The sequence below is a fragment of the Bos indicus x Bos taurus genome, chromosome X, assembly GCF_003369695.1.
Source record: "Bos indicus x Bos taurus breed Angus x Brahman F1 hybrid chromosome X, Bos_hybrid_MaternalHap_v2.0, whole genome shotgun sequence".
Lineage (NCBI taxonomy): Eukaryota > Metazoa > Chordata > Mammalia > Artiodactyla > Bovidae > Bos > Bos indicus x Bos taurus.
In genome coordinates this window covers 84,397,500-84,419,496 of record NC_040105.1, presented here as the reverse complement: position 1 = coordinate 84,419,496, position 21,997 = coordinate 84,397,500, and the positions used below count along the sequence as shown (strand labels likewise).

At 43.0% G+C, this 21,997-nt stretch overlaps 1 protein-coding gene across 1 annotated transcript in view; it reads right to left on the bottom strand.

Moving 5' to 3' along the window:
- The window catches only part of TRPC5 (transient receptor potential cation channel subfamily C member 5), a 352,695-nt gene that overhangs the window by 32,713 nt on the left and 297,985 nt on the right, over positions 1 to 21,997 (bottom strand). The window contains exons 6-7 of the mRNA XM_027534049.1: positions 18,929 to 19,251; positions 6,968 to 7,163 (exon numbers count right to left, since the gene is read on the bottom strand). Coding sequence (XP_027389850.1) covers positions 6,968 to 7,163; positions 18,929 to 19,251 — 519 coding nt within the window. The remainder of the gene's footprint in view (positions 1 to 6,967; positions 7,164 to 18,928; positions 19,252 to 21,997) is intronic.

Below are 21,997 nucleotides of genomic sequence, written 5' to 3'. Positions count from 1 at the left end.
GGAATAAGGATGAGAGGTAGAAAGGAGGCAAGCTTCTACACTCTTTACAGCACTGCCCCCACCCTCCAGTCAACACCAAGCCAATCCTTGCTGGTATGCCTGCTATTGGGCTTCCCAGGTTGCGCTAGTGGCAAAGAATCTGCCTGCCAAAGCAGGGGATGTAAGAGATGCGGGTTCGATCCCTGGGTCAGGAAGATCCCCTGGAGGAGGACATGGCAACCTGCTCCAGTGTTCTTGCCTGGAGAATCCCATGGACAGAGGAGCCTGGTGGGCTACAATCCATAGGGTTGCAAAGGGTCAGACACAGTGCCAGACACTGAAGCAACTTAGCACACACAGAACATGCCAGCTATTACTCTGCCAGTGTGAAGTGAAAGCCACTCAGTTGTGTCTGACATTTTGCAACCCCATAGACTATAGAGTCCATGGAATTCTCCAGGCCAGAATACTGGAGTGGCTAGCCTTTCCCTTCTCCAGGGGACCTTCCTAACCCAGGGATTGAACCCAGGTCTCCCACATTGCAGATGAATTCTTTACCAGCTGAGCCACAAGGGAAGCCCCCAGGGATTGAGATCAAAAAGCTGCCCCCACTATTCTGTCTTTCCAAATTTGACCTCCAATGCTCAACTCAGTGTGTTCTTCCTAAATCAGCCTCACAACAACCCAATCAAATAGGTACTGGTTGGGAGGTAGCCAGAAAAACAGAAATCACTTTAAGCCTTTCAAACATAGGAGATTTAATACAGATTAGTCACAGGGGATGGAAGAGTCGGGAACCAAACAGGAGGCACTGAGGCAACTCACGATTAGCAACAACAGGAAGCCCCTCTTATCCCTGGAGTTAGAGGGACAGCGTGAAGACATGGTGAGTGGTGTTTCCAGAGCTTGGAGACTGGGTCTATCTGGTGGGAACTAGAGCCAAGATGGGGCTGCCTTGCAGAAGCTGGAGCCAAGGAGAGGGGGATGCCTGGTGGTAGCTGGAGCTACCAGAGGTGAGCCCTGTAGGAAACACAGCTGCTGCTGGAAGTGCCACAAAAAGTGGGTTGGACATGGGAAAGAAATATCCTAGCTTCTCTCTTCTTCCTTCCTTCCGGTTGGTCAATCCCACACAGAAGCAAATGGCAAAGGACTATGGGAAATGTAGTTCCCTGATACAGACCAATGCAGGAAATGAACAGGGAGTGGATCTGAGGGTAAGCAGCAGATGAAAAGCCTAATTATGCACCCCCACTTTACAGAGGAGTCAAATGAGGCAGAAAGAAGTTCAGTTACCCCAACTACACTAAGTGGCAAGAGTCCAGGTTTCAAATCCAGGCAGGCAGACTACTCCTGAGTCTATGCTCTCTGCAATCACTACTATTATATGCTCAGGGTAATAGCACTATTGTTATTTAACTCGTCAGACTTTTCCCTCTGGATTTAAAGCTCCCCAAAAGCAGCAGCAGCAGCAGCAGCAGTAGCAGCAAAGGCATCTACTATGTCTTTACATCATTTATAGCATGTAGCCTTTGTGGATTTTTCAGAACCTTCCAGCAGATGTAGATTGTTGACCGAAATGGGATGATCAGCAGGTTTTCATAGGTTTGGGTGGTGGTGAGGTACTGTGAAAATGTCCTCTGCCATTCTGAATGTTTTCTTGTTAATTAAATGTAGCAATTTCTGATAAGATTCCAGACAATAGTTTAGCAACAGCGAAAAGTCTAAGCAGCAAGGAGAAAAATTGGTATCTAGATTGCTTGAGGGCATCTCAAAGGGAACAGACAGTTATAAAAATTTAACTCCAATGTTACAAAATTTCTACAACTTGAATTGAGCAGCTTCTTCACCTGGGAAGAGGATATACCATCCCTTAGGTGACTTGGCTGGCAGTGTTGCTGTTTTATTTGGTTTTATTAACAGTTCTTGGATACTAAGAGTACACAGTTATGTTGATGGAGTGTTATTTCTTGTGTCCATCATGACCACCCTTGTCTAAGCCACCAACAGCTCTTATGTGGCCAATGCAATGGTCTCATAATTTGTCTCTGTCCCTGTACCATTCCATCTCTTCTCAATCAGCCACAGCAATCTTATTAAAATGCCAGTTAATTCACAATGTTGTTGTTCAGTCACTAAGTTGTGTCTGACTCTTTGTGACCCCATAGACTGCAGGATGCCAGGTTTCCTTGTCCTTCACTATCTCTCAGAGCTTGCTCAAATTCATGTTCATTGAGTTGGTGATGCTATCCAACCATCTCATCCTGTGTTGCCCACTTCTCCTCCTGTCCTCAATCTTTCCCAGCATCAGGGTCTTTTCCAATGAGTCAGCTCTTCACGTCAGGTGGCCAAAGCACTGGAGCCTCAGAATCAGTCCTTCCAATGAATTTTCAGGACTGATTTCCTTTAGGATTGATTGGTTTGGTCTCCTTGCAGTCCAAGGGAGTTTCAAGCATCTTCTCCAGCACCACAATTCAAAAGCAGCAGTTCTTTGGCACTCAGCCTTCTTTATGGTCCAACTCCCATCATGTACCTCCTCTGTTTAAAACCCTCCCACAGCTCCCCATTTCACTCAGAGAAGAATCCAAAGTCTTCACAAAGGTTTATCAGGCCCTACTTGATCTATCCTTCACCTCCATGACCTCATCTCCAACTTGTCTCCCCTTTATGTACTCCACTCCCATCACATTGGCCTTCCCAAGGCTGAAATCAAGGTGTCAGCATAGCTCAGCTGTTATCTGGAGACTCTGGAGACGAATCTGTCTCAAGTTCGTTTATGTTGTTGGCAGAATTTATTTCCTTGTGGTATGAGGACTGTGATACCCTTGTCCATGCAGGCTGTCAAGTGGGGGCCGTACTCATCTCCTAAACACCGTCCATATTTTTTACTACATGGTTCCCTTCATCTTCAAGCCAGCAATGACACACCAAATCCTCCATGTACTTCAAACCTCTGACATTCTTTTTTGCATTTAAAAGTCTCATGAGATTAGATTAGGCCCACCTAGATACTCTTCCTGTGTGGTAACCTTAATTATATCTGCAAAACCCCTTTTGCCATGTAATGCAATGTAATCACAGGTGTGCTATCTCATCATAGTCATGGTCCTAATGATTAGGGTGGGAAATCTTGAGGCAGCATTTTAGCCTTGTGCCCCCCCCACAATAATCAGCTGTTTGAGAAACTAACCAATCAGAATATATGCCAACAATAGCCCCGGAGCAGGGACGTGGAGAATGCCTGCTGCTCCAGGTGTTACCCTTTACTTGCAGGATTGTTGAGTGGCCTGGAGGCATCCTAGAGACAATAGCCGGAGCTGTAGCTATTTACCAACTGGTATGAAAATTCTTTAATCTTTTTACAAGTGGGGATAGCATATCCGTGCCTAACAGTTGTTTATCTGCTACATAGTGTGTGAAGTCCTGCCTTCTTTTCTGAGCTCAGAGTCTGAGGTTGGTCTCAGATGATCAGGGGAAGGTGGGGACACTGCCTGCCTTTGCATACTTCCATGGTGTGCAGTGGCCCCTTCCACCCTTACCTGCTGTTTCTGTGCCACCACATTTGTTTTTCTGTTTTTTTGTTGTTTTTTTTTGTTTGTTTTTTCTGATGAATGTCTCCATTTGCATGGCTGTCTTATGCAGTGGGAGAGTTCATCCATCATCTAAGCCTCCAAGCACTGCCACTCCAAGGCAGATAACCAATCCCATGTGTACGGCCTCTCCCCAGGAGATGTGGCTCAGTGAGGCAAGTGCTGTGGACTTGCTCTCACCATTAGCCTGCACACTTCACAGCAGCCAAAGAAACCCAGGCTTCTTATTAACTTGCCAAGCGAAGCTTGGTCACAGCTCATCATGAGCCTCATGTTTTGTGAGGACCCATCTCAGGCAACAGACATGACCCCTGTGGGTGAGTTGTGGTAGGAAGAGGGCCTAAGTTAAATGACTTTGGTGGGACTGGTCTGTTTCTCCCACCTAATATTTTTATATGGGTGAATTTGATGAAAAAGTTATCAAGGACAGCTTCACTTGATGGAATCGTGAGTATACATATCAGGCACAGCAGTGACAAGGTGGGTGTGTTGAAGGAAGTGTCACAGAGGAAAATGAGCGGCTCAAGGAGAGAGAAAAATAAAGGGAGGAAAGTAAATCGCTGCTGACTGCAAACAACACTAGTAGTAATAATATACAACATGGCCAGCTTCACTTGCTGATGTTGGCTGAGACCACAGAGCACAGCTGTGGTGTGCTGTGGTGCTCATATATCACGGATTGACAGTGAATCTGTGTCAACAACTGAGTGTCTACTTAGACTAAGTCAGCCTGTGCTTCCTTGTTTTTTTGGGGGGGGCTGTGCTGAGTCTTCATTGCTGCAAGCAGACTTCTTTCTCTAGTTGTGGCAAGTGGGGGCTACTCTTTGTTGCAGTGTATGGACTTATTGCAGTGGCTTCTCTTGTGGAGCATGGTCTCTAGGGTTCATGGGCTTCAGTAGTTGTGACTCACCAGCTCTAGGGCATAAGCTCAGTAATTGTGGTGCATGGGCTTAGTTGCCTCGCGGCATGTGGGATCTTCCCAAACCAGGGATTGAACCCATGTCCCTTGTATTGGTAGGTGGATTCTTAACTGCTGGACAACCAGGAAAGCCCTGTGCCACCTTTTGAAGTAGGAGAGATTTGTCTTCAGTGGCTTCCTTTCTTGTAAACCTTCCCCCCATGTCTAGGCCTTTCTAAAGACTGCATTCATGGCTGAAGTAGAGATGTGGCAAGTGGAATCAAATCTACTTGCTAGTCTTTACCATGTAAACAGAACCAGATATCTTTGGAATCAGATCCCATTGGAGCCAGTTCCAAATGGTAAAGACACATTTACAGAGGATCTCAAAGCCGCAGGTAGTATTCAGGATGGTTCACTATGACTTTAGATGTGTGAGATGGTATAGACCCTATTAAGGACATCTCCTTGCAAACCCCACCCCCAGCTTTCTCTCAAGCTGAGGCATTTTCTCCAGGTGCAGCAGTAGGCAGCATTGAAACACAACTTACTACCAGCAGCTGCTGACAAGAGAGCTGAAGTTGAAGATTTCTACCCGTCCTAGCAAAATGTCACCAAACTCAGTGGAAAACATCACAGCCCTGCATTAGGTGACAAGAAAATATCTCCCTTTTTATCTGCCATTAGGAGCAATCAGCTGCAAGATGCCCAGAGAGAAAATGACAAATGCCTCAGCACAAATATTGCCATCTTTGGTAGGGGTAGGGGGTTTGGATATTAGGCATAGTGGTGGAAAAATAAACCCTTGAGATTCTATATGCCTTTCTCCCTTACAGAGACAGGTTAGGAGTGAGCATAGAGTGTTTCAGAGTTGTTGGTCTAGTTGGGTTTGGAGGGGAGAGAGAGAGAAAACAAACTATTTTGTTTCAAAAGCAACAGATGGAGAGAATTTCAAGCTAGAAAGGACCTTGAGACCTGTTCATCCATAGACACTCAGACTCATAGAATATCAGAGCTGGCAAGGATATTAAAGACCATTGAGTCAGACATGCAAATGGCCAACAGGTACATACAAAGTTGCTTAACATCATTCTTCATCAGGGAAATATAAATCAAGACCAACAGTGAGATATCACCTCATAACAGTTAGTATGGCTATTATAAAAATAAAAATAACAAGTAGTGGTGAGGGAATGGAGAAAAGGGAACCCTGGTGTTCAGTTGATGGGAATGTAAATTGTTACAGGCACTATGGAAAACAGCATGGAGTTTCCTCAAAAAGTTAGAAGTAGAAGTACCATATGATCTGGAAATTGCACTTCTGTGTATTTATCTGAAGGAAATGAAATCACTATCTTGAAGGAATATCTGCACCTCCATGTTCACTGCAACATTATTCACTATAGCTAAGATATGGAAACAACCTAAGTGTCCATTGATGTTGTTATTTAGTTGCTAAGTCATATCTGACTCTTTTGCGACCCCATGGACTGTAGCCCATCAAGCTCCTCTGTCCATGGGATTTCCCAGGCAAGAATACTGGAGTGGGTTGCCATTTCCTTCTCCAGGGGGGCTTCCTGACCATGGGGATCAAACCCACATCTCCTGTACTGGCAGGTATATTCTTTATCATCCATTAATATGTGGATGAATAAAGAAAATGTGGTATTTATGTATACAACTGAACATCCAAATTCATTGATATCTAATTAAACAGGACCTCAAGTAGCCACAATTTCTTTGCTAACACTTGCATTTTTAGAAATCACAAGAAAATAAGCTAAGGTTAGATATTTATTTTGACATCAAAAACCAAGACAGGGCTTGCACTGATCCCATATCCTATACCTTCACCATTTGTAGTTTAGAGTAATAAACACTACTGATCCAAATGATAATATGATGGTCAAAAAAAGATTCAGCCATAGAACTCTATTTCAGAGTATCTTACAGTGGACTGTAGTCACTCATATATTTTTGATAAAAAAAAAAAATACCACCCTCTGAGAAAGTTGTCCTTGGCAATAAATAGACTGTTCAGTTTTGGGAGAAAGATGTCTACAGTGAAGATGAAGATAAGGCCCTCCCTCCTGCCTGAGAAATGGATCAGTTCAATCAACCCTAGAGATTAGTGAGGGGACATGTTATAGCCAAACTGCTCATACCTCCTGAGCTTTTCTTACCAAGGCAAGAAAATGGATTCAGAGATTTAAACATAGTTTTAACAGGTAACCAGAAACTCTTATTCACTAGAGTTTTACTAGTGTAAAGAGTTTTCACTTAGTAATCTTCTACATTACTAAGATTCAAAGGACTAACAATCCAAACTGAGTTGCCTTAGAAATAAATAATTCAATCTAATAACTAGAAAAGCTAGTGTAAAATAACTAAGGCAGATGGACTCTTTCCTTGAGTTTCCAATGGGCTCCAGCCCACTGTGACCACTCCTGAAACCAAGGTACCCACCCACCTACCCGTCGCCTTGTAGAGCAAAGTGACTTACAGCAATAAGTTGGTAGGAGTTGTTCATCATGGCGATCAGCATGTTCAGCAGCACTACCAGGGAGATGACATTGTATGTCCCAAACATGGTCGCTCCCACAAACTCTGTGAACTCATGTCTGGCTTTCACATTGGTGACATAGAGATTTAAAAGGCCGAATACAGACCAGAAGAGGGACTGAAGGGTTTCAAAGAGCCTAAAAGAGATCAAAGAGAAGGTTAGTTCTCGAGGAGGAGCAAGAAAAAAGCAAAAACGTGCTTAATTAATTAATTAATAAGGAGGTTGCATCCCAGCAGGTAGACTGATGGTCTTACGTATTTTGGTCTCTTCTCCAGCACAATCCACCCAAGTCTGTTTGCTCCCACTTCTATGTCTTATGCCTTGCCCTTCCACCTGGAATATCATCTCCTTCTACTCAATCTACACAGAACCTTTAATTTTCCAAGACTTATTTCAAGCACTACTTCCTCCACCAAACTTTCTCCTTTATCTTCAGACCATGTGACTTACCACCTTTCTAATTACATAGAGGCAGGAGTGCAATGGCTAAGAATATGGTACTTGGGTTAGACTTCCCTGGGTTAAAAACAGCTCTGACACTTGTCAGCTAAGTGAACATGAGCAACTTAAACCATTTCTGATACTTCTTTTGTGGTTCCCACAGGGCCCAGAATGGTGCTAAGCTCAGTAGAGTAGCTTAAGGATTCTTGAATAAAAATTTATATGAATTGTTTTTAATGATATATTAGCTAACAATTACTGAGAATTTACTATAAAAGCATTTCTGTTGTGTTAGTCGCTCAGTTGTATCTGACTCTTTGCAACCCATGGACTGTAGCCTGCCAAGCTCCTCTGTCCATGAAATTCTTCAGGCAAGAATACTGGAATGTGTAGCCATTCTATTCTCCAGGGGATCTTCCTGACCCAGGGATCAAACTGGGGTCTCCTGCATTGCAGGCAGATTCTTTACCATCTGATCCATCAGGGAAGAACCATAAAAGCAACTAGACATTTTACATATATTAACATTATGATTCCTATAAGACTGATATTGTTACTGCTGAGGAAAGAGAGGTTCAGAGATTGAATAATTTGACCAAGCTATAAGTGCTGAGCCATAATTCAAATCCAGGTACTTCTGACCTCCCCAAACCACTGCATTATTCTATATTGGATAGCTTCATAAATTATGGTTTCTTCTCATAGTCTCCACATCCAAATATTAATATGTAACTTTTGCAAGGATATGTTTTGGGGGTCCACATTTTCTTTTGCATCATATTCAGAAATTTGTGCATATAGCAATACAAAGTAGCCAGCTCCCAGGCGGGCACTAACCAATCATTTCTCCAGTACACGAAAGAGGCAGAGAAGTCAAGAAATACGACTTTGAGGATGAATGTAACTTTTCAATTCTTGAAAGGCTCAAAATGTGTTGTTTTTATAGCCCAGTGTATTTTGAGCAGCTTAGAGACAGGTTCTTGGGTTCATTTGGGGGTTATACGTGGGCAATGTCTTAAAGATTTCCTCTGTCTGGGAGTGCTCATCCCCCATCTCTGCATGGTTGTCTCTTTGTCATCACTGAGGTCTCAGCTCAATCATCACTTCCTTAGACAGATTCCCCGGTGTCACTCTACCTAAAGTAGGCCCACCAGTTACTCTCCACCCTGTTGTCTTGTTTCAGGTTTTTGGTAGCATTTAAAACTCTCTAAAATTATATTATTAAGTAAATTCTGTTTCTATGTTGATTTTCTATTCATCTCCACTAGAAAGTAAGCTCTATGAGAAAAGAGACAGGCATACAGCTACTATGTACCTGGCATATAATAGGCTTCCCATGTGGTGCTATTGGTAAGGAACCTGTCTGCCAATGCAGGGGATGTAAGAGATGTGGGTTTAATCCCTGGGTCAAGAAGATCCCCTAGAGTAGGGCATGGCAATCCACTCCAGTATTCTTGCCGAGAAAATCCCACGGACAGAGGAGCCTGGCAAGCTACAGTCCATGGGATTGCAAAGAGTCAAACACGACTCTGCAGCACTATATTTGTTGAATACATGATTGAAGACATATTAATAATACAACTACTGTTATAACTAGATTAAGGTTTAGAAGACTCCAAACCTGTTGATAATTGCATGTTCAGTAGGCAAGGGTTTCACAGCGAGGGTTAGTTCATTTTGATGAAGCTTGTGCTCTGCACTGGCCTGATTCTCAGGTGACCTCCTTTGGGACATGCATGTGGCCCTTTGCCATCTGTTAAATGGCTCTTTTCTAATCATAGTGGATAGCTCCCACTATCCTTTCAGCATCATATTACTTGAGAGCTAGCCAAGAAGGAAGAAATCTTTTTTTGTTTGATGAAAGTAAGTGCCAGATGGTGAAACATTTAAAAATCAACAGTAAGATGAGAGTCTGGACTTCAGGGGCCAGAGAACAAGAATAAGAATATGGCAAGTCAGACCTATTACAGGATCTGAATTTTCAGGAGACTCTATAAGTCAGGGCCAGGCAATACAATGTATCACATAGCCAGACAGAGTGTCAGAAATGGAAAAGATGTGGGGTGCAGGAATCTGGTTCTGCTATGAAAGCCTATCTAGGACCTAGCAGTGTCCATTAGAAGTCAGGGCAGGCAGGAGGCCAGAAATGGCATAAGAAGCTAGCCTAGCAACTGGATAACAAAAGCCAAGGAATATAGGGCTTAGAAAAACAGGAACAGCTGCAGCAAATAGGAATGACACCGAAGAACCAGAATCTCTGGAAGTCGAGTGTCCTTGAATATAGAAAGCATTCACAAAGTGTTTGTTGATTGCATGACTGACAACAAGGCCACAAGCAGGGCAAATATGTCATCAATATGCTGGCAAAGTCTTAATTCATTGGTTGCTTCTCCAGAATGGATGATGTTACTCTCCTCCACCCCCAAGCCCCATAACAATTAAAATTGTAATGGTTAATGCTTAAGTGGAAAGTTTACTACTAGCCATTCCAATGACTTATACAAAGATTCCTAAAAGTGAAAGTACAGGCATTTAAAATCTATCCTAAACCGTGGTGATATCCTAGTCAGGGAGACCCTAGAGGTATGATTGTATAACAGATACGGAAAGGGGACAAGATTGTTCCTCAGGTTTTGGTGGTTGTTAGTGAAAATGCCCTTGACATGGGGCACAAAATGTCATGATACAATCTGGCCATCAGGAAAATATGTCTTATTGAAAGGCATGCCCAGGTGAAATGGGTGATTGACATTTGGGGTAGAAAAGAACATTCCAGTTAGAGATCTATCTATAGGAAGCTCCATGGCTTCTAGACTCAATTGAATTCATGACCTAGGGGACCATTATATGGTGGTCAGGTCCATAACACAATCATCACAGGGATGGAAAGACTTGTTGACCAAACCCCAGGATCCTAAATGCCAAAGGAATACTATTTTGATATTAACAGAGAAAACAGTGAGTCCATTTTCATTTAGCAGAGAGTCAACTAGTATACAGAACTTACTGACTCAACAAGGGGCACAAAGTGAAGATACAGAGATTCAAGAAGACTTGGTATTAACTGCTTTCAAAACAAATCCCTACCAGCTAGTTAAGAGGGGATTTGTGTATGTTGGGAGCCATCCATAAATATTAATAGATCATGAAGCAAAGAGAGACTTGTTAGAATAGAGATAAGAACTATGGTCCTCATGACAGTTGCTGAAAGTCTCATCTTTGAGATGAGTTCATCTTTCTAAAGGTAGAAGGAGTGTAAAGATTGACCCCTCTGCATTTCACTCTGACCAGTGAAGAAGTGGAGGATGTATTGGAAAAGAACGGCTCCTTGGGAAAAAGCAGTGCCAAGTTGTGCTGATAACCCACAGGGAGCAAAGGCATAGTCATCTTTTGGTCATCCCTACCCATTTTGAAGTTCACTGGACTTGGCAATTTCTTATTTCAACCTGCCTTTGACAAGTTTCTGACTCTGGTTGGAATGCTCCCACCATGCTCCCAACCTGTAGCCTCCACTTCCGTCCTGTCTTCTTCTCTACCCAACTCTTGTTTGACCTGCCAGCCTCAGCTAAAGCCCCAGCTCTTCTAGAGGCCTCCCCTGATTCCTTTCCTACAAGGTAGGGTCAGATGCTCCTCTTTTGTTCTCCCATAGCAGCCTAGCCTTACTACATAGACACACATATCATACTGTAGAGACAGGAGAGGGGAGTGGCTAAGAGCAAACTTTAAAACTTCTGTATGTATTAATTGGGCTTCCCTGGTGACTCAGTGGTAAAAACCCACCTATCCATACAGAAGATGTGGGCTTCAATCCCTAGGTTGGGAAGATTCCCTGAAGAAGGAAATAGCAACCCCCTCCAGTATTCTTGCCTGGAAACTCCCACGGACAGAGGAGCCTGCTGGGCTACAGTCCATGGGGGTTGCAAAAGAGTTGGACACAACTTAGCCACTAAACAAACATGTTAACTATAAAATTTGGTAAAGGCACATGACAAACATAATAACTATAAAATTTGGTAAAGTCACATGGCTTCTTTAAATTTCAAGTTTCCTCATCTCTAAAATGGCCAGTGGTAAGATAAGTACTAACTGCTAACATTTATTGTGCTCTGTGTGCCAGGCACTGTGCTAAAGGCTTCTCATGCATTGTAATATTTGATTCTCAAAATAATTCTATGAAGTAGCTACTATTTATTCTTTTTTTTTTTCAGATAAGAAATTGATGCACAAAGTGGTCACACAGGCGAAAGTGGCAGAGGTAGTATTTGTACCCAGCTCTTTTGACTCTGGAGTCAAAACATTTAACCACCTTTTTCTATCATGTAAGGTTCTGCATGTAATGCACTTGGCACAGTGCTTGGCATAGCAAAAGCATTAAAAATGTAGCTATTCTAATTGTTTATTTGTGTTCTCTGTTAGACTATATGCTTCTGGATGATAAGGATGCCATTTACTCAGTATTATCATTGCCATATAACAATTATAATTGTTTATTTGTGTTCTCTGTTAGACTATATGCTTCTGGATGATAAGGATGCCATTTACTCAGTATTATCATTTACTCAGTATTATCATTACTCAGTATTATCATTATCATAGGAGTTGCTGAATAAATGTTAGGTAAATCTATAAAAGATTATAGAAGCACATAAGTAAGGAAAGGATGAATGAGTGGCACGCCATCTTGTGATAACAGTAGAAAGGTTATGAATTGAATTTAGGAGAAAATTTGAAGATACTCAATAAGGACCTTTAAAACCTTGTCGGAACAACAACCACAAAAGAGCCTTTGATGGGGACTGAGTTTGCATCCAAATAAATAAGAAGGGAATATATGCGCTGAATTTGGGTAAAGAAATCACCAATGATTAAGTAGGAACAGCTACAAATGAATGATGATGATCTACATGGGGGTCCTAAGTGACCTGCTAGGTAATGGCTCTGGCCTCTTTAGCTTTACATGTATCCATGATTATTGCAACTTTATACAACTAATTTTACATAACTTTACAAACTCAGTCTTACACCCACACCCTTGGATAAAAGCACAACCTGGAACTTATATGCCTGGATTAAAGTTCTGATTCCACCACTACGACCTGTATGACTGGGCACAGTCTGATTAACTTCCTTGTACCCTAATTTCTTGATCTGTAAAATGGATAATCATAGTAGTGCCTACCTCATAGCACTATGAGGATTGTGAGGATTAAATGAATTAATTCATATCAAGCTCATTTTGTAATAGTGCCTGGACCCAGCATTCAGTAACAACCTTCCACCTAAATACAACCTTGTTGTTTCATGTTTCTTTATTGTCTTCATAGATTATCATTCATTTTCACATCTAGTTACAACTATGTTAGTTGCAATCATAGTGGACATAATTTTTATGTCTTTAAAAACCACATATTTCATAAATGTAATTTTAAGAGCCACCCAGTATTCTACCCAGAAAATACAAGCCTGAATGACAGTTTTATCAATGCTTTGGATGAGAATAGGTGGCAAGCTTCTTAGATCTTCAGAAGACACAAGATTGGGAAGAATAACTAATTGGATGACATAAATAAGATTCAGAAAGATTTCAATGGCTTGGAGCAAGGGGCTAGAACTAACAAGATGAAGTTTAATAGGGATCAATATAGAGGTTTGTTCTCTGGCTAAGTGCCCACGTACAGGATGAGAAGGGAGGAGAAAGGCCAAGCGTTGTCACTGACAGCAAGTTCAAAGTGGATCAGCAGAGTGACAGAACTGGCCAGATACTTCAGCCATGCGAGGGAGGGCAGAAGGAAAAGTGAATCTTCTAGAATTAAAGATAGGGTTGCTAATAGAATTCATTCTTTCACTCAGTTGTTCAATGGGCATGTTGAACTCCTTCATGTCTTAGGCCCCTCTGTGGTAGGAGAAAGACCTGTAAAGTGGGAGTCTCAGTCTGGTGGGTGAGAGAGGCAACAAACAACTAAAATATAGTATTTATTACATTATTATTATTCAGTTCAGTTCAGTCGCTCAGTTGTGTCTGACTCTTTGCAACCCCATGAACTGCAGCACGCCAGGCCTCCCTGTCCATCACCAACTCCCAGAGTCCACCCAAACCCATGTCCATCGAGTCAGTGATGCCATCCAACCATCTCATCCTCTGTTGTCCCCTTCTCCTTCTGCCCTCATCTTTCCAAGCATCAGGGTCTTTTCAAATGAGTCAGCTCTTCACATCAGGTGGCCAAAGTATTGGAGTCTCAGCTTCAACATCAGTTCTTCCAATGAACACCCAGGACTGATCTCCTTTAGGATGGACTGGTTGGATCTCTTTGCAGTCCAAGGGACTCTCAAGAGTCTTCCCCCACTCCACAGTTCAAAAGCATCTTTGTTCTTTGATGCTCAGCTTTCTTTATAGTCCAACTCTCACATCCATACATGACCACTGGAAAAATTATTATATTACTATTACCTTTATTATTATGTTACCTTTTAAAATGGAGATGTCCTTAGAATGCCATGAGAAACACAGAAGGAGCATATAACTGAGAGTGGGGTCGAAATGGGTAAGAACAGGCTTAAAAGAGCAGGTCAGGCTTTGACAGACACTTGAAGGGGCAGGGAGAGTTGTCCAGGCTGGCCAGGCAGGGATGGACATTCCAGGCAAAGAGGATGGTGTGTGAAGTACACAGGACTGTAGAACTAAGATGCTCTCCTGAAGTTGGGAAGAGCAAGATGTTGACTATGGAGGAGAGGAATGAAAGGCTGGAGAGGTGGGATTCCAGGGCCCTGTGCACTATAGGAAAGAGGTGAATTTTACACTGGAGAGGATACTGATACCAGGCGGGCAAGAGACCAGAGGGTAACGAGATAAGGCTGGCACTTAGAGACTTCTGTGTAGCAGGTGGGAAATTGTTTGAGGGGACATAAGACTAGAGGCAGGGAGACCAATTAACTGTGTAGCAGTTTGGGGGAGAGATGATGTAGGCCTGAAAGAAGACAGTATTTTGTGTGTGTGTGTGTGTGTGTGTGTGTGTGTGTGTCTATACAGAGAATGGATTGAAGAGATATTTAGGAAGTAGACAAAGCTGAGTGTGAGATAGGATGTGTTGCTTGAGAGAGACAGGAAGAGTCCTAGATGACTCCTAGGAGTCTATCTAGTATCCTTTAATGAGATGAGGAGTTAAAAGGGAGATGGGTTTGGTGTGAGGACATAGAGCTAAGGAATTTATTTGTGAACGTTGTGTTTGAGAGGCCTGTGGAACAGTGTGGAACAGCCAGGTGTGTTCATGAGGCATCCAGAGTTGAGGGCCAGGACCTCACAAGGACAAGAGGACCACCAAGTCAGCTTCTTGCCACTTCTGCCCTGTTTCTCTCCCAAGTCCCATGCCCTCAGAGGGTACCTTCCCAATTGCTCTCAACAGTGGATGAAGGCCAGGTACCCCCAGTATTCAATACTGAACTCAAACCACCAACTGTACTGTCAGGCAGTTGTCACCAAGGACAACCAGGTCCCCCTAAATTGTGCACCCAGGAAAGTCCTTTTCTTTTTTAAGCCAAAGAATAACAATAACATCTCTAGAGAATCAGAAGGAAAAGGGTAACAACAAGCAGATGCCATAGTTTACATCAGGTCTGTTCACAGGCTCCCTTTTCCCCTTCTCTAAAAATGGAGTCTTTCTGACAGTCTAAGAAGCATATATTTTAGCAGTTATTATAAATGCCTGAGTTGAGGCATTTAAAGGAAAACAGAAGTCAGAGCTCTGTGGAGGAAAAAAAACCAACACCTAGAAGAGAAGTTGAGGTAACATTACTGCTGCTTTGGTCCCAGCATGACAATGCTTCTTCATGCCTGACACCCAAGATATAATTTTGTGTATGACAGGTGTCCATTCTTGTCAATCATCCCTGCTGGGCAAGTGATGGGAGCAAAATCTCAGTTGGCAACAGGGGTGTTAATAATCACTACTGACTTGTAAGGAGACATTTCATAAACTTCCTCAGCAGAGTTCCTATGAGAGGGTGATCGGCAGTGACCTAGCCTCCTGGAATGTGCCTTGCATTCACGTGTGCAACTCTGTTGAAAGCTTTGATGGGAACAGATACCATCTTCTGGTGCTCAAGCCACTATAAAAGTGTTCTTTGTATTGAAAACAGGGTGATGTGAGTTGTATCTCTAGAGTAATGCAGGAGAGGAAGCAGTTCCTAGTCAAGAGGCACTATAGAGGTGATCAGTTGCCTTTGTCCACTCTTGGTTGGCTTCACCAAAATGGCACTATCTGTTTGTCATCCCATTTTGGCTTCTTTTTTCCTTTCACATAAGTCTGGATTCCCCATCCAAGATTTTTCCCTGAGTTCTGGGAGGAGAAGCAGGGAGTGTGGCCTAGTGGAGGGGATGGGTGCTGGAAAATGGGTGACAGGACAAGCCAAAATTTTCCAGACTTCATTCACTGGAACAGCATGTTGGTAAATAGATTTGGGGAAATCCCTCTCTTTACTGTAGATTCACAATGGAAAGTCTCTGAGAAGCCCTGCAGTGGCTTAAGCCCTTCTTAAATTTGTCCTAGGGGCTTCCCTGGTGGCTCAGAAGGTAAAAAAATCTGCCTGCAATGTGGGAGACCTGGGTTTGATCCCTGGGTTGGGAAGATGCCCTGGAGAAGGGAATGGCAACCCACTCTAGTATTCTTGCCTGGGGAATTCCATGGACAGAGGAGCCTGGTGGGCTACAGTCCATGGGATCACAAAGAATCAACACAAATGAGCAACCAACACTTTCTTTTTTCACTTAAATTTTTCCTAGCATTTCCAAACCTCATGCAATCAGAAATCTTGCTTTCATGTCTATTCAATCCCCATGAATGTGAATGGTTATTTGTCATCCATTTTAGGAAATGTTGCTAGAGATCAATAATAAGGGTTGGCTACATAGCATTGTTTTTTCCCTTTCTCTATTGGTACAACTTGGGGCCAAGCAGAAACCTTTTTCTCCCCTTGGCCTCTGTTATTTAACACATTTCTAGAATGTCTGAGTCCATTGATCTGCTCTAGTTTATAGAGTTAAGGAGGAAAATTGTATCTTAACTTAATAACTAGGAATCCCTCCTGACTTTGGGGTCATGACTATGATTACCAGATGACTGGCACTCTCCAGAACAGGGGCTAGAGATAGACAAGGTGTAGGACACTGAGTCTGGCGTAAGCACAGGACTGCTCCTAGAAACTAACACGTTTCCTGACATATGCTTATTTTCTTTCTCTTGTCTGCTTCCCCTAACAGTGATTTGTCAGAAAATAAAAGCCATTCTGGAGGCTTAAAGGTCCTAGAGAAGCAGGTGTTGAGTTTATAAAGAAAAGGCACAGGGGTTCCATATTGGAGGCAGTGGACTGGTGGACAGTCTTCTGGGTCCCGAGTGGGAATAGGAGATATTTCCAATCACTGCTTGGTGCCTTGGTACATCTGAAACCTTAAAGTAACCCCAGAAGTTGAGCTGACTCTCATCGTACTCTTTGCCTGTCTCCTCTCCATCTAGGAATTAAAAATTCACCATCCACCTGCCCTTTTAGTTACTAATATTTTCTCTCCCCAAACCCCATGTTTCCATGAACCAGGGCTGTTTGAGCAAATCCCATTTCTCTGACACCACCTAAGGGGTTCTTAACTCAATTCCCATCTCACTTCCCATCTGTGGGAATGAGGAGATATTTTTCCCTCATACTACCAATTCTTCGACACCAGTTGGGTGTTCTACAAGCCAGCTCATTCAGTTCTGACACTCCTGGGGAATAACATCAGATTCCATGGATTAAGAGCCCAGTCCCACAAGACTGCTCCCCTTCCAGTTTTCCCAGATGTCCCTCATTCTTCTGACCGGCTGGCTCTAGGTAGAGCTCCCCACAATCCTCTCCTTGGGTTTGATTAATTTGCTAGAGTGCCTGACAAAACTCAGAGAAACATTGAAATGACTAGATTACTGGTCTATTATAAAAAGATACAACTCAGAAACAGCCACATAGAATATGCACAGGGCAAGGTATGGGGGCCAGGCTTCCCTGAGTTCTCTGATCACCCACACTCCCCAAATTTCCACATACTCACCAACCTGGAGGCTCTCTGAACCCTGTCCTTTTGGTTTTTATGGAGGGTTCATTACACAGTTGTGTGAAGTTGCTTCAGTTGTGTCCGACTCTTTGTGACCCCATGGATCATAGCCCGCCAGGCTCATCTGTCCATGGGATTCTTCAGTCAAGAATATTGTTGTCATGCCCTCCTCCAGGGGATCTTTACAACCCAGCGATTGAACCCACATCTCTTACATCTCCTGTATTAGCAGGTAGCTTCTTTACCACTAGTGCCACCTGGGAAGCCTCCATTACACAGTCACAATTGATTATATCATTAGCCATCGGTGTGTGCATGCATGCTAAGTCACTTCAGTCATGTCTGAATCTTTGTGACCCTATGGACTGTAACTTGCCAGGATTCTGTGACCTCCAGGCAAGAATGCAGGAGTAGGTTGCCATGCTCTCCTCTAAGGGATCTTTCCAACCCAGGGATCTAATCTGCAACTCCTGTACTTAGCCATTGGTGATTGAAATCAATTTCCAGTCCTTCTACCCTCCCTGAAAGGAAGGTTGAGGGGTGAGATTCAAAGTTCCAACCCTCTAATCATATGGGGATAACCGGCCCCCATCCTAGGTGAGGTCCAAAAGTCACTTTGTTAACACAACCAAAGACACCTTTGTGGTTCTCATCACTTAGGAAATACCAAGGGTGTTAGAAGTTCTGTTCCAGAAATGGGGACAAAGAACAAATACATATTTCTTATTGTAAATCACAGTATCACAAGATACATTCAGGTAATTTTGCACCCTTCCTTTTTCTTTGTTCTTGATTCAGAACAGTTACATTAGCTTCAGTAATTACTTGTTGAGAGGTATAGCCTTGCTCTTTCATTTCCTTGGTTAGCGGTGCTTTTTTGAGTGAGGGATTATTTACTCCCTTCCCATAACCTTCCTTTACAACCTTCCTTTCTCGGGGCTTCCCTGGTGACTGAGATGCCAAAGAATCTGCCTGCAGTGCGGAAGCCCCAGCCAGATCTCCTGCAGAGGACATGGCAGCCCATTCCAGTATTCTTGCCTAGAGAATTCCACAGACAGGAGCCTGGCGGGCTACAGTTCATGGGGGTCACAAAGAGTCAGACCCAACTAAGTAACTAACACTTTTATTTTCATGAATTCCTTTAAAAATATGAGATATGACCAAAATAATTCGGAAGTTACTCTTTAGATGAGTTCCTGGGAGCCCATGTGTGTTTATCTCTTTCCTCCCTCACCTAACTCTACTTCCTCTCCTAGTCTCCTAGAGTGATCAATAAGTGAGCTCTGCGTGCACTGTCAAGGGACAGTGGCAAAGATATGGACTGAAAATAAGGCAAAGAAAGAGAAAGCAGACAAAAGGCAGAAGAGGAGAGGGGGGAGTCTTACGTGGAGAAGGCATTGTTCTGTTTCTCGCATCTGATCCCCTTGCAGTTGTTGGGCTCATCGATTGCTCTGGTCTCATAATAAAAGTAAAGCTGGTTCAATCCATTGGCAAAAGCCAGCAGTACCAGGCAGTAGATAAAGAGGAATTTGAGGATATCGAGCAACATGCGCCCCAAAGAGATCTGCAGAGGCCCTAAGTGGGAGTTGGCTGTGAACAGGGATATGAGACGCAACGAACTTAAAATGTTGGATATCGCAAAGAGAGCTTCTGCAATCAGAGTCGGGTGCCACATTTCCCATTCTTCCCTTGGACGGGAACCATTATACTGAAAGAAATAACAAGTGCAAAATATGAGAGGTACAGCGAGCATTTAGAAAACTTTCCCCTCTTTCCTCCCTTCTGCACCCAAATAAAAACATCAAAGTAAGCATCAAGCATTCATTTATACAACAGGCCCCTGTGACTGGCACTACTGGTCTTTTTTTCCCCCACCCAATCAATACATAATGCTAATAACACTCTTCCTTCCACTCCTATCCAAATATATACTCAGCGCATAGATGTAGAAACATGAATTTCAGAGCAATCATCTGGAGTAACAATCTATGGTTTATTAACAGACATTTTCGAAGTGTGAGTTGACCAGATTGTTGGGGAGTGCCCTAGAACAGAGCCACAGGTGTGCCCAAGGTTGTGGGGCCAAAGTACTCTGTTTTCTAATGAAATTGCAAACCAGCTTTGCTGCCCAAGTCCCTGTTTTGTGCTGAGCACCACGCACAGCTTGCAGTTACTGAAGGACATGGGGTAGGTTCAGCCTCCTCAGTGTGCAGTGTTCACCTTGACTTCCCTGCTGATTGCAGTTTGGGGCTGATTGAGCATCCTTAGAAGGTCATTACTCAGAGTTTTTTGCCGATAGTCTTTTCTCCCATGTGATTACATATGGCATGTCAGCCTCCAAGGCAATGAATTTAGTGCTGCTCACCAAGTGGTGTATGGATGTATTTTATTGTTGCTTTGATAGTCTTACAAGTTGGAATGTTCCTTTAGCACAAACAATGGACCAGGGGGTTGAACGAGGAGGAGGAGCCAGGATTTCTGGGGTTGGCTGCCCATGTTCCAGTCTTTCCTGAGCTTTCAGCTCCTAGAACATTGGAAGTCACCTTATGGAGAGTTGGCGTCGTTGTGAGACTGAGCTCCAATTTAGCCTTTGTCACTTAAAACTGCCCCTCTTTCTCTCATTTCACCAGAAAATGAGGATAATATCTACTCCTACCCACTGCACATGTCTGATTATGTACCCATATGTGAAAGTCTGTGTACTCCATAAGGAGAGATGTTATGGAAATACAAGAAATTGCTTTTTACCTTCCCCAAGACAGAAGTAGATTTGCCTTGAATACAATCTGAAGCATATTGCTTTGAACGCTCATCTAAATATCACAATTTCTCAGGACTAAATGTAAACAAGTTTCCTGAGAAAATGTTGCTTCAGGGGCCAAATTATATTGTTAGCATTTCTAAAATGTGCCTCACTTCCAACAACTGAGGAAACTGGTGTTATTAAAATCATTTGTGTGTATCCAATATTCCCCACTGTCAGAGGAGTTTGGAGGAAACTTGCCACATGTGTGCTTCTATTTCAAATAGACTTGAGATGGCCAATTGGTTTTATACACTTTTGGCCAAATCTTGTATCTCTCCACTTTTGTTTCCAAAGGAAACATTTGCTGCATAGTTGTGAGAGGTGGACATTGTTATGCCTGTTTTACAAGTGGAGGAACTGAAATCCAGAGAGGCAGAGGGAGCTGCTTAAGGTCACACAGCAACTTGGTAGCGGAGCCAGGACTAAAACTCAGGCCTCTAAACACTCAGTATAGCACTCTTTCTATGAAATGTTACTTCTATAATAGTTGATATCACAGTGCATTTATTAGATAGGCCTTTACTTATTTGGAGTTCTATGTGAATGATGCAGATTCTTTGTTGACAACAAAACAGACCTACATTTTAAAACTAGGGATTATCAACTGGAACATACATAGCTCACCATTTAGGGTTTTCTCACTCCACAGTCACACCCATAACCACAGGGAAGTCTACTGTCCATGAGTTTGGATTGCAGAACAGTCACAAGTGTGAAAGATGATTCTCATGGAAAATCTATGCTTTGTGTATGTGTTTTTAGAAAAAAATACTATAGAATATGATAGCAGAGAGTAAACTTGGAGCTCATTTAGCATAGAGATCAGCAAACTTTTTGTGTCAAGGGCCAGATAGTATATATTTTTGGCTTTGTGGGCTATATGGTTACTGTGGCAACTACTCAACTTTTTTCTTCTAGAACTATATATTTATTTATTTTGCTGTGCCAGGTCTTAGTTATAGCACATGAGATCTAGTTCCCAGCTCAGGGATCAAACCATGGCCCCCTGTGTTGGGAGCATGGAATCTTAGCCAGTGGACTGGTGGCTCAGAGGGTAAAGAATCCACCTGAAATGCAGGAGACTCAGGTTTGATCCCTGGGTTGGGAAGATCCCCTGGAGAAGGAAATGGCAACCCACTCTGGGATTCTTGCCTGGGAAATCCCATGGACAGAGGAACCTGGCGGGCTATAGTCCATGGGGTCACAAAAGAGTCAGACACAACTGAGTGACTAAGTACCAGGGAAGTCCCTTCTAGAACTATAATAACAGACAATATGTAAACAAACAGTGGCCCCAGCTTGGCCGGCAGCCCAGTTTGCTGAGGCCTGACTGAGCACAAGTGGTTTTCAAATCAAACTGTGTTCCTTCAAGCCTGAGGGTTCAATAGAAGCATCTGGTGGTCACTGTGGAAACCAGAGAGGAGGCTAGGAAGAGTCATTTCTCAATCCAAACTCATTCCTTTGAGCTCCTTAGTACATTGAAATTCTGCATAAGTTTTAACTTTAAGATGTGGTTCCATGGGAAAAAATTAAAAGGTTGAAACCCATTGATCTAGTTCCATCTTATTTTTCAGAGGCAGTGTCTGAAGCTCCTAGAGGTAGAAGGGTGGCCTGTGGTAATCCAGCTCATAAATATCAGAGCAGGGAT